Source organism: Lycium barbarum, chromosome 11 (assembly GCF_019175385.1).
Source record: "Lycium barbarum isolate Lr01 chromosome 11, ASM1917538v2, whole genome shotgun sequence".
Classification (NCBI taxonomy): domain Eukaryota; kingdom Viridiplantae; phylum Streptophyta; class Magnoliopsida; order Solanales; family Solanaceae; genus Lycium; species Lycium barbarum.
This window is the reverse complement of record NC_083347.1, coordinates 2762280-2775406: the sequence shown is the minus strand read 5'-3', so window position 1 is coordinate 2775406 and position 13127 is coordinate 2762280. Positions and strand designations below refer to the sequence as shown.

The window sequence follows — 13127 nt, the reverse complement described above, 5'->3', positions numbered from 1 at the left end:
TTTTTTCAATTTTTTTTTTTTTTACAAAATTGATGGACTCCGTCAATTACGAAAAGCGAGAGAGAACTTGAGGAAATAAGTTGAGGTTAAAGAGAGAGAGGGGTTTGAGGAATGGTTTAACATTAATCTTACGGAGGTTTATGAATTTGTATGCTATTTGTATAAAAAATAGACGGAGACTAAATTTGATAAGTTTTTAAATAGTTAAAGAATTAAAACTGATAAGTGTATAATTAAGGAACATTTTAGACAAGAGACTATTTATCACCTTTTCTCCATTTAAATGATCAACAAGAGTGAAAACACAACAGCAAGAGAGAGAAACGACAATGGAGTCAAAGAGGGAGATAAAAGAAGAAAAAAAAAAGAAAAGGGAGCGAAAATGAGCTAGAGAGAGAAAGACCGTTAATTTCAGTTATATACAGTGACAGTTATCAACTGAACATAATACTAACAATGGTGGCTGATGAGGACATAGCTGGAGCTTTGGAATCTCTATTCCGTGAACCAAACCCTAACCCTAACCCAACTTTAATCACCATTGTTCAACAGCTTCAGTCTAAGCTTGGTTATGACTTAACTCACAAGGTTGATTTTATTCGTGCTCAGATCCAAAACCTCTTTAACCGCCATCATTATCAAACTCAAAATCACCATTTTTCCCTCCCTCAATTTCCAAACCCCTGATTTTAGGTCCTATGATTGCTCGTTCTGCCCATCCCCACCGCCACGTCATCACCTGCCGACTGAAACTTTCCCTATTGGTGTTGCCACCACTCAGGTGCCTTCTAAATCCCCAAAAGAGAGGTTAGTGGGTAATTGGGTATTCCTTTTTTTTGTATTTATTTATAATCTTTACTCATTACGTTCCAATTTATGTGGCATTGTTTGTCTTTGCATCAAGTTTAAGGAAGAAGGTAAGAATTTTGAATAAAACATCTTAATAGAGTAAAATAGGAATTTGAAGAAATGTGACATTCTTTTGGGACAAGCTTAAGTGTGCCACGTAAATTGGGACAAAGGAGTAGTTATTTTAAGGGAACCTTCCATGTCTCGTTGAGATAGTGGAACTTCTCTTGTTTGTTCGCCAACTTAATTTCAGCTTTAGTTGATTTTTATGTCTCTTCTAAATTGATTAAATGCTAGACTGAAGTCTTGGTTGAATCCCCAAAAGAGACTACTCTTTTTTTGTTTTATTTATAAATTCTACTCCCAATTATGTGGCATTGTTTGATTGGCGTGGAGGTTAAGAAAGAAAGTAAGAAATTTGAAACTTGTAGTCTAATATAAGCGTTAGACATTTGTGTGGCTATCCATCATCTTGATAGAGTAAAATAGGAATTCCAAATTTTAAATGCTTCTAAATATAAAATGTGACATTAATAACCAATTGGGTTTACGAAGAAACCTACAAATAGATCACCTATCCAATTCGAGTACTTGCAGGATAGACCTCAACAACAAACTGAATTCTTTTTTGAGCAGACTAGAAAGAGAAGTGTGCAACATAATTTGGGATGGAGGAGTACTTATTTTCAGGAAGCTTCTGTGTTTGGTGAGATAGTGAAGCTTCTTTTGTGTGTTAGACAAAGTTATCCCCGTTTACTCGCCAACTAAATGTCAACTTCAGTTGATGTATATGTCTCTTTTAAATTGATCGACTCTTAGAATGAAGTCTTGGGCGATTATGTTGATTGTTGGGCATTCACGGCGTGCATTTATGAAGGCTATTTAATTCGTTTCTGATATTCCTACCCATTTCAGATTGAAAGTTACAGCTAGAAACTAGGAAGAGGTAAATATACTTTAGTCATTGCAATGTAAGAATGAAATGGTCCTTAGTGTACCCAATGCATGAAACAGAAACTAGGAACAAAGTTTGAGGGGAATTTGTTGGTTTGGAGTGGGGTATTCATCAGTTTAGGCCCTCTAGAATGCTGTGCTAGGCTTAATTATTGGCCTCATTATTGATGATTTTAACGGCTTTTTATACTACTTAGGTGAAAAAGCATGACAAATTCTTCTTAAGTATCCGTCACCTCCCATTTATTTTGTTAAAAGAAGTTTCTTACGGTAAGTATATTTATTGTCAGACACCATCTCATGTCACACAAAAAATGGCATCTTAAATGAAATGAATTTTGAATGCATTATACTGTAGAATTTCATTTGGTTGACTTAAACTGATATATTTGATGAAAGCATGAGTTTTTAAATATGGATTTCCTAGTGCTGCTATAACATGTAGGTAGTCTATCTGCTGTCAAAACACAGAGGCCTCTACATTACCAGTGGTGACATATTGGGAAGAGTCAGCTAATTTATTGTATCTTTTTCTCTTTCAGTCAGTAAAGCTCATTTTGTTTGTAATTCTTTCACTGGTGATCTCTGAGTTGAATAAGTTATGATCAATAAGTCATTGAAGAAAATATCACAGATAAAATACTGAAAAGGGTTTCTTTCAAAAGGTTTATTTTCCTCTTTTTTTTTTCTCCTTCTGTTGGGAGGGGAGTGGCGGTGGAGATATAGGTCGTTCATGTCAAAATAGCGAGGTGCTAATAATTGAAGTCTTGATGAACATGCCATCATTATCTTGTGGTGTGTTGCCTATGCACTTATCAGAGCCAATGGTTTTAGCGGAACGAGTATAAATATGGCGGAGTGTGGCGTGGGGCCCGGCTTAGTGCCTTTGCCTATCTATGGGCTGGTTTACGACATTTACCCATAGCTTTGAAGACGCATACACAACCTTTGGGCTTCGGTGACCGTAAATACTTTGACATTATTATGTAATTAGGAATTGATTTGTATTGATTTCCTTTCCTTTTTAGGACATGTAAACTTAGCTATTTAAACCCCGATAGCTTGAGGGAATAATAAAGCCTAGTTCCTCTCATGTTCTCTTCCGATTCACATGGTATCAGAGCCTGGTTAAGGCTACAACAGAGGAGGCGAAAATGAGAGGAACTCGGCTTTATTATTCCATCAAGCTATTGGGGTTTAAATAGCTAAGTTTACATGTCCTAAAAAGGAAAGGAAATCAATACAATTCAATTCCTAATTACATAATATTTTTTTGAAACTGGTAATTGTGTCCTAATTACATAATATTCTACCTACTATATTTATATATATGCTAGAATCTTCACATATTCTAACAATGGGAAATGCTTGTATTGGTAGTTTCTTTTTGCGCGCCTCCTAACCTTATAGCTCGTAAAAGTAAATTCTTGTGCAACTTTATATTTGTATGCTGTTGCATTATGTTACATCGATTAATATTTTATTCTCATAGTTTATGTTACGGTCCCCGGTTATGGATCGAGTTAAGGGACGATGTAAGACAGAATCAGAGTTAACCTATGATGCTGGTTCGTTAAGAGAGAACCTGCGATCTCTTGAGTTTTAAGTACTCAAAAACTAGATTAATTTTCTGCCTAACTTCATTGAATAAACAGAGAGTTTAAATACAATACTGATAAGATAACTACCCCTAATAACTAGCACATGTTCTCCTAACATTACTAGAATAAGAAACTGCAGATAAATACTACAAAAGAAACTGCGGATAACTACTACAAAGAAATAATTACTGCAAATAACTATTACTGTAAATTACTACTGCTGTAAATAATTACTCCTACTGTAAACTATTTGGAGACCACCAAGGACTGCTAACATTACTTCCCTCCTTTAAATCGCGCTTGTCCTCAAGCACTAAGCGTGGAAAGTACTAGTATTTCCCTCTTTTCCAGCAAATTCTTCCTCATCGTCAATGAAATCAATCCAGGATAATTGTTGCTCCCAAACGCACACGCAAGTATACGTGGTCGTACAAGTAATATAGACTGTTAAGTCCAGATATCGATCCCACAGAGACTTAGATTCTATTGTCAAACTAATTCAAATTCGAATGAAACTATTCAAGAAAGTGAAAATCAAGATTGTTTGTTGTACTAAACTAAAACTTGAAAAGTAAACAATGTGTAATGGGTGTTTTTATGACTGGGACTATGTTGACAAGGACTGTAAGAATTATTAGATGAGAGAAAGATCTAGGGTTATGGCTTTCGACAATCCAGTTGATCTTCAGACTATTCCACCTATTTTATTTCCTGGGTTACTAGTTAACGGGTTAATTATGCTTTATGATATTCTCTCGAACTACTCACAAGCTTGTAGATGTTACCATAACGCCTATATCTCTATGGTCATCAGAGGTAACAAGAAACGTTTATTTCTCCGTTTTCAACTAAGTAGGGCTAAAGGGTATATCTCTATCCTCATTAGCGAAACGATTAAATCGAACAAACTCTATTTATTCTTATTACGTACGTGAATTCCCTTTCTCAAGTTCAATCCACGCACCACAGATAGTGTCTAACAATTGGCCAGATAATCAAACAATTAAAACCAAGAATAAATAAGCAACCCACAATATGAAAAATCAATAGATAATAATTGTCATCAAATCAACTTTCAAGTCTTTTGCCACAACCCTAGAACTAGGAGATTTAGCTACTCATGATTCGATCATAGACAAAAGAAGCCATGAATAACTTAGGGTTTAAAAGATGAAAAATAAAATAATCTAGAGAGATAAAAAAGGAGAACAGTGGCTTACAAATCCTTCTTTTTTCCCAGAATTCCGTTCTCAGCTATAAAACCGTCTATATATAGGCTAGGGTTAAAATAACAAATAAGGAATCCAAATCCTAGTCTAATCGGGAAAACGTCCGCAGATTCCCGCTTTCCTTCCGCTTCGCGGAAGGATCGCGCAATGATCTGCAGCTGCTCGCCTTATTCACGCGATGCGGATCGATGGCCTGACTTTCTGGAGCTTCTCGCGATCCTTCCGCGATGCGGAAGGAAAGCGAGGTTCTGCAGTTGATTACTCTCCTTTTAGTTCGCCCTTCGCCGTCATCGACTCGTTACCTCAGCCAATCGACATCTGCTACGACTTCCAATCATTTCAAGCACATTTTCCATCGTTTGTCGTCATCGTACCTATACACATGAAAATATAACGACATAAGTTCAAATACGACGGTTACTCCATGAATTAAGCGATAAAAGTCACAAGAAGAAGTTGTAATACGACACAAAACATGATATTTGTGCCAAATATCAATAATTTCTTGCACTGATGTCCTGGAGTGAACAGTTCGTCACAGTTGTAACAGAGTCCCTTAAGTCGTCTTTCATCCATCTCAGATTTGGTCAATTTCTTCACAAATCTGGTGGGTTGTTGAGGTGAGAAATCTGCTGTCTTTGATATACTGGCATCTAACATTTGAGAATAAAGGGGTTGTTCCTTGCGTTCATAAAGCCTGGATAAACTCATCGCTGTAGCCAAATTTGGAGGATTATGCAACTCAACCTCAATTGCTATATAATCAAAAAGACTGCTGATATAAAGTTCAATTTTTTGCGTCTGTGTGAGTGTACCAGCCGTGAAACCAACTGCTCAAACTTTTCTTGGTAATCTGCCACAGACCCGATCTGGCGTAACTTAGCCAATTCGCCCAACTTCTGACTTCTGATTGGTGGCCCAAAATGAAGGTTACAATGACGTTTGACTTCATCCCAAGACGGATGAGGCATATCTGTCTCTAGTTGAAGAAACCAAAGTTGTGCATTCCCTTCCAAATGAAAAGAGGTAAGTCCAACCTTTTCTTCTTCAGAAGTTTGTTGGTGTCGAAAGAAGTGTTCAAACCTGTCCAACCATCCCAAAGGATCGTCTTGGCCATTAAAACGTGGGAAATCCAACTTTGTATATCTAGGAATGATGGAATTTCCTCCTGTTTCTGATCCTGGCCCCCCTGCCGCTGCAGCTTTACCCTTCCAACCTCAGTTTTGATTGGTATTTTCAGTTGATTCAGAATCGGCCTTTGAATTTGCTAAATCCTTTGTGAGTGCATCCAAACGAGCATTTATGGCTTCCTGTCTGGCTAAATTGGCTGCACGTTCTTCTTGGAACAAGTTTACCAATTGTGCCAGTTGATGTTGAATTTGATCTCCCATAACTCCTGGCTTTGATACCAAGTTGTTACGATCCCCGCTTATGGATCGAGTTAAGGAATGATGTAAGACAGAATCAGAGTTAGCGTAGAGAGAATTAAGAGAAAATGATTTCTTTTTCTGACCTATGATGCTGGTTCGTTAAGAGAGAACTTGTGATCTCTTGAGTTTTAAGTACTCAAAAACTAGAATAATTTTCTGCTTAACTTCATTGGCTAAACAGAGAGTTTCAATACAATTCTGATAAGATAACTACCCCTAATAACTAGCACATGTTTTCCTAACATTACTAGAATAAGAAACTGCAGATAACTACTACAAAGAAATAATTACTGCTAATAACTACTACTGTAAATTACTACTGCTGTAAATAATTACTACTGTAAATTACTACTGCTGTAAATAATTACTACTGTAAATTACTACTGCTGTAAATAATTACTACTGTAAACTATTGGGAGACCACCAAGGACTGCTAACAGTTTACTTCTTCTAGGTTTAACCAGGGATTTTGTCTTCTACTTTTAGTGGTCCAAGTGGAAAGAAAAGAAGAGGTGGCCCTGGTGGATTAAACAAACTCTGTGGTGTCTCTCCTGAACTCCAACCCATTGTTGGCCAGGCAACCTTGCCTAGAACTGAGGTTTCTACTTTTATATTGCAACCGTTCCTTTCTTCTTGTTGATCTTTTTTCTTAAAGATGGTTTGGTTTCTACTCTTTCTGCTTAAACTTTTCCACTTTAACTCAGATAGTCAAGCAGCTGTGGGCATACATAAGGAAACATAATCTTCAAGATCCGAATAACAAAAGGAAGATTATTTGCAACAATGAGCTGCGGTTGGTATTTGAGACGGATTGTACTGATATGTTCAAGATGAATAGACTGCTAGCTAAACATATAATCACTCTCGAACCTTCAAGTATGATTCCATCAGCAATTGTTTTCTCATGGTTTTTTGTTGGGTGATTATGACCCTTAAATAGACTCAATCGGTTATGACATTTACAGAGCAGACTGCTAAGAATCCTAAAAGAGCGAAGACTGGGGAGGAATCTGGTAGTAAAAGCGAGGAAGCTGTTCCAGTTGTGATAATATCAGAAGCACTTGCAAACTTTTTGGGTACTTCAGAAAGGGAGATGTCACAAGCAGAAGTTCTGAGGCAGGTCTGGGAGCATATAAAGGTGAACCAGCTTGAGGTCGGTGTCCAAGTGACCATTTCCAGTTCATATTAGTTTGTCCAATATTCTGCCTTGTTTCTGCAATTTCAGGATTAATTTTATTTTACTCGTTTAAGGAGAATCAGCTAAATTTAAGAACAGTAATTCCCTATAGACACTTCAACTCACATTACTTCCGGCAAAACTGGACAAGTAAACATTTCCGGTCTATTAATTTGTACAAGTCTTTCTTGTTACTGCTATTTCATGATTAATTTCAGTTTACACATATTATGAGAACTCAGCTAAATTTAAGAGAAGTATTACCCTCAAGTATGTCTCTGCTGTCTTCACTGCACATGTAGTTCTTCAGACAAGCATTCATGGTTACAGGCTTACGCATAATCTGTATCAAGAGAACAGGCTGAATGTTTATCATTAGGAACTGCCCTTTTTAAAAAATTGGCAAAAGCTGACAGTATACTGTTCCCTCCTGCATAGATATTTCTAAGTTCGTGGTTGTGTGTTTATCTGGTGATACATTTGCCTCCAAGTTAATAATTGGCAGTTCTATAGCATGTGATGAATCATTTCCACGCGTTATATTATTTTCTTTATCAATCTATGCGTCAATACTTCTATTGCAAATGTTACTTGGCATGAAGAGCTATGTGACTATGCTCCCCTATAGTATATTGGAAATATTCAACTGTTAATGTTGGATTCCAATTGTATCATGTTTATTCGTCTTTATTTCTCTTTGAGTTGTAAGATCACATCTAGATCAATTTGTCCACAGACAAGTTCTACGTTATTGAGCAGATCATTAGTTATCAATCTCTTGGTCTTGGTTTTCTCCTAGTGTGTGTAATTTGTGAGATTATTTTGCAACCTGCTTCTTGCTTCTTCAATTTCCTCTATATATACGTTTGAGAATTTCATTATTGTAATTCGTGTTCCCAACCTCCAGGATCCTTTAAATGCAGTGGTCATACAATGTGACGCAAAACTCCAAGTGCTTCTTGGGTGTGAAAGTATTTCTGCACTAGGTATACCTGAGATGTTGGCAAGACATCACCTATTTAAGAAATCATGACCGTTGATCTGACTCGTTAACATAGGGTATGTAACTTTTCTTTATCATACTCTTCATCAAAAAACTTTTCTTTATCATACTTTGTCAATACTCCATATTGAGCTATTTGTTTCTACTGGGGTTCCGTTTTCTTTAAAGAATTTTATAATTATATATCAGATTACCGACAATTAGTGTAAGTGTAACATAATGGCATGGGGCTCTTTTTCTTAAAATCAGTCTCATTATGTATTCCAAAGCTTTCAAGATAACCAAAATAATGCTGAATCAAATAAAGGGAAACTGACATTTAATTAACAAAAGAGTTGATACAAGGTCTACAGAAAGACAATTGAAGAGGTTCTATTTCAAATTTACAATTCAATAGGTCATACGTGTCTATCACGATGGCTTACAGATAACATTATCTGAAAAACACAAAAGCATTCTGGAATTAATGTTGGTAAATTTTGCACCACTTTTGGGGTAAAGAACTTCAGCATCTGTGATTGAGCTACAGAAATGTATATCTTGAATATGCAAAATGTTGAGCTTCCTTTTGTTATGTTTTATTGTATTTTTTTTTTTTTTTTGAGAAGCATCTTATCGTATATTCTTTCTCTATTTAGATCTCTTTGTCACTTTTACATTTGCAAGTTTCTTTTTATTAATCACCTACAATCTTTGAAGAGCATGGCACAATTAGAGATACCCTCATTAAATTGTTCAGCCGCATAATGACATAATGGGCAGAGCGAGCAACTTTAGTTTGACAACGTAAAAGCTGTAATCCAGGAACGTGGGGTTTAGGTTCTTCTCATGCTCGCATTTGTTTTTCGTTATTCTAATTCATAGTGTTCTTTTTGATGACATAATTCATAGTGTTCTATTTAGCTGAATTTGGTGCTGGTAGTTTTTTAAATTTATTGGGCTCGTACTGTTACAAGTCCCAAAAAAAAAAAGTTATTGGGCTTGTCACATCTAGTTTATTTTCTTATTGTTTAGTTTTCTTGGCAAAGATATGTCATCCAATACTATAAAAAAATTGTTATTTGCCGTTGCTCTCAAGTGATTTGTGATGTAAATTTGTAGATCTACTTGCATGGGATTATCTACAGCAGATACTAAGAGACAATTTCTGTTTGCAGGTACAAGGTGCTGATACTCACCTGTTTTATCTTAACATCATCTAACAGTAACACACTTCCTGGAAGATAATTCAGCTGCATTACCTGCTTCACTTGTTCAGATTTTGCTCAAGAAGGTAACTTATGGGTAGAAGCTGTTCTATGGGTTGTTTTCTAAGTTCTAATCTATAGCTTAATTATGGTCCTGTCAATAGGGTTGGTGTTCATAGGTAGCTTACTAACCCCTGTAAAGACGCAGACCGTAGAATGATGGAGAAATGTAAAGATGATCAACAACCTGCCTTCTTGATAGTATTAAGGCTGAAACATAGTATTGTGTTTTGTTGGTTGTACACTTAATATGCTCTGCTGCCTTGTTTATGTTCTGTATATATAGAAGTCTCAGATTGTGTTTGCATATGATGTATGTTAAGATTTAAACTGCTACTGCCTGTTTATGTTCTGTTTATGGGTTAAAATCAAACCTTTTGAAAGATGGTGGCAAAATAACCCTCTTTTAACAGTATTAGTTTTCAAATGAAGAAAAGTCATATATGGAACTACATCCATTTCTTGATCTTTTTGTGGGTTGAAACCCATTGTCAATTATAAATCATGATTAAGCGGGATAAACCTACCAATTACCTCTCAATTTTAACCAGTCACCATCCATATTGTGTTACATAGTGATATGCGCGCTTCTTTTTTTTTTTATATGATCGAGTAATTCTCAAAGGTAGTGCACGTTTCAAAACACGGTGCGCAATGACCCGTCCCGCTACCCTTCTTCACTTAAATACCAGAAGTTATGACTTCTGTTGTGATAAGGTTTGAATCCGTGACATGCATTTAATTCACATCACATGTTGCACTCTTACCAATAGATCAAAGCCCGGTGCGGCATAACCCAAACTTTTCATTATGGCCGATAGATTCTCGAGGTTAGTAGCTCATGGTTCAAAATTCGGTGAATAATGGTCATTCTTTTACCCTTTTCTACTTAGATACAAACAAAAGCCTGTGGTATTCGGACCTGTGCCGTGAGTCTAATCCGGACACCAACTATCACTAGATCAAAGCTCGGAGGAGATAACCCCAAACTTCTTTTTACGATCGATAAATTCTCGAGGTTAGTGAGGCACGGTTGGAAGTCTATGTATAATGATCCGTTCTTGTACCTTTTTCACTTAAATACTAGGCTTTTGTCTGCGTAGGGTTCAAATTTGTAACATGCACCTAACTCACATGCTCTTATCACTACACCAAAGCCGGGGTGGCATAATCTCAAGTTTATTCTCACAGGTAGATTAGAGCCTGGATACGTTGGATTATTATATTAAATAGCCAATGATCTGTTTTGTGTGTTAAATATCAAAAGTCCGTGACCCTGAAATCACATGCTGAGTTCACATGAATTACAGTGACACCGAAAGAGAGAATAAAGTCGTAAACAAATCCAAATCTTGTCCTCTTTCAACCCTTTATTGCTTATATAACAAACAAACAATTGCTGCTCACAAACATTCCATCAAAGTGCAGTTTCACTGAACCAACTACTTCAAAAAATGGGCAAATCATTCAGCATAACCATGTTGCTTTTTGCACTGTTCATAACAGTACAAATTGTAATATCAAATGGTGCAGGAACACCAAAAACTATTTGCAGGGTCACAATCAATCAGCTTGCACAATGTCTACCAGCAGTGATGGGGCAGAAACCGCCACCGCCAACACCGGCTTGTTGCGCGGTACTGCACAAGGCCGATTTGCGGTGTATGTGCAACCAGAAATCTGAACTGGGAAAATTTGGAATCAGTCCTAAAGCTGCTATGAAACTGCCAAAGCAATGTAGTATTAATGTTCCCCGTGGATGTTAAGGCTAAATTTTGTGTTGGAAGTAACTAAAAGGCATGTGTTTTAACCTGACTTGTTTGAGTTGTTTCACTTCACTTTCTTGTGAAGTTGATATTCTAAATGTGTGCTTGTAATTTCTGTTCTTTCAAAATTTAAATAAACTTTATTTTAGTTGTTGTTCCATATTCAAAGTTGACCAATATTTAACTTTATCTGAGCTCCCTCTCTCAATCCCCACACTCACGCCCAGCGACTACAATAACTATGTCTCAATCCTAAGCAAGTTGCGAATATTGACTAAATGAATTTTCACCGTAGAGTATACTTTATTTAAGCTCGTTTGAGTTGTTGTAGAAGTATAGTGAGGAGTCATCGTGAGTTGACTAATTTTATGTTGTTTGTTAAACTACCACAAGTATACTCTTTTATACGAGCTTAAGATTGGAAATATAGGCAAACTCACGTAGGCGGAATTCAGCATCTACCATTCTTGAAGAAAGAAAGGGAAAAGGCAAAACAAAAACAAAGTATGTGACAACTTTCTAATTAAAATTAAACCCAACGATGATATATGACACAACAAAGAGATACCCAGAGATTTAAGCTAGCTTTGTCGTTAAAACTACATAACCGGAGAGGATAGCAATTCACTATTTTAAGGGAGTACAAAATTAGAGTCAACGCTCTGAATAATCCCAAAAATATTTCGAGAGAATAGCCTCACAAAATTTATTCCGAAAGGTTCACAAAATTTATTTAAAACAGGTTTGCATATGTGTAAGCTATCTATTTGCTTCACAAGTTCTCTCCCTTTAGCTGCCAAAAATGTATATTAGTTGGTTCATTAAGAAAAAAGAGGAGTTCTAAAGCCTCGTCAACTAATAAATTGTTGATAAAATGGAAGCCCGCCTCAGTTTGGGCCCAATGGGCTTGAGATATGGAGTTGTCTTTGAAGATTTGCTATCCAGAATTTAGCATAGGGCTGTTTTTCAGGATGAGCCCACTTTGAAAATTGACGAAACTACGAGAACATGTATGATTTTTCCCATGTACATTTAAATATTGACTTCACTACAAGCATCTCAAAATTAAGAAGTCAAGTCTTTGTTCGTATTATATTGTATTAAATAAATTTGGGGCAAAAAACATATATGTATATGATAAGAGGGTATATTTACATAACATGACGATATTTTTCAGTTTACGAAATATATCAGTAGACTTGTTACAAAATCTATACGAATTAGGTGAATTAAAAAGTAAATAAAACACATTAAATAAGGTAAGCAAATCGTTTTACTTATTTTATCCACTTTTCTCTCTCCATTCAAAATTCAGAGATATAGTTCCTGATTTTCTCCAACTTTTGCTTCCTTATTTCATTTATTTTTCTCTCCCCATTCAAAATTAAGAGATATTGTTACCTAATTTTCTCTAACTTTTACTGAAAAAGTTCATTATAATCGATAATTTTTATGTACAAAGTTCATACACCAAAAACACATATATGCATAATTTTCGTATGCAATATGTATAACTGTATAGATTTTTATAATTTTTATATATGAAATATGAATAAAAAATTTATGTGTATTTTGATTATTATAGAGTACATATAAATTGTATAAAATCTAATCAATGTACAAATTTTGAGAAAAATATATATAATAAACTTGTAATTGATACAAACCAGATTTCATACAAATTTCATACACTAGAAAATAAATATATATTAATTTTTTGTATGCAATATGTATAAATGTATAAATTCGTTATAATTTCAATGTATGAAATATGTATAAAAGTTGTACGTATATTGTGATATGATAAAGTACATATAAATTGTATAAAATTCAATCAAAGTATGTATAGATTATGAGAAAATATATATGTA

General features: G+C 35.5%; 2 protein-coding genes across 2 annotated transcripts; both read left to right on the top strand.

Annotated features, from left to right (window-relative positions):
- The first annotated feature begins 277 nt into the window (after positions 1–277).
- On the top strand, positions 278–9732 carry LOC132620402 (uncharacterized). The gene is made up of 6 exons (XM_060335063.1): positions 278–807; positions 6528–6661; positions 6768–6939; positions 7029–7216; positions 8148–8299; positions 9401–9732. Exons 1-5 carry the CDS (start codon positions 699–701, stop codon positions 8271–8273), a joined length of 729 nt encoding a protein of 242 aa, XP_060191046.1. The 5' UTR covers positions 278–698; the 3' UTR covers positions 8274–8299; positions 9401–9732.
- LOC132617531 (putative lipid-transfer protein DIR1) lies at positions 9355–11256 on the top strand. Its single transcript, XM_060332545.1, has 3 exons — positions 9355–9400; positions 9502–9516; positions 10997–11256. The coding sequence occupies exons 1-3, from the start codon at positions 9355–9357 to the stop codon at positions 11254–11256; spliced, it is 321 nt and encodes a 106-aa protein (XP_060188528.1).
- The last annotated feature ends 1871 nt before the right edge of the window (positions 11257–13127 follow it).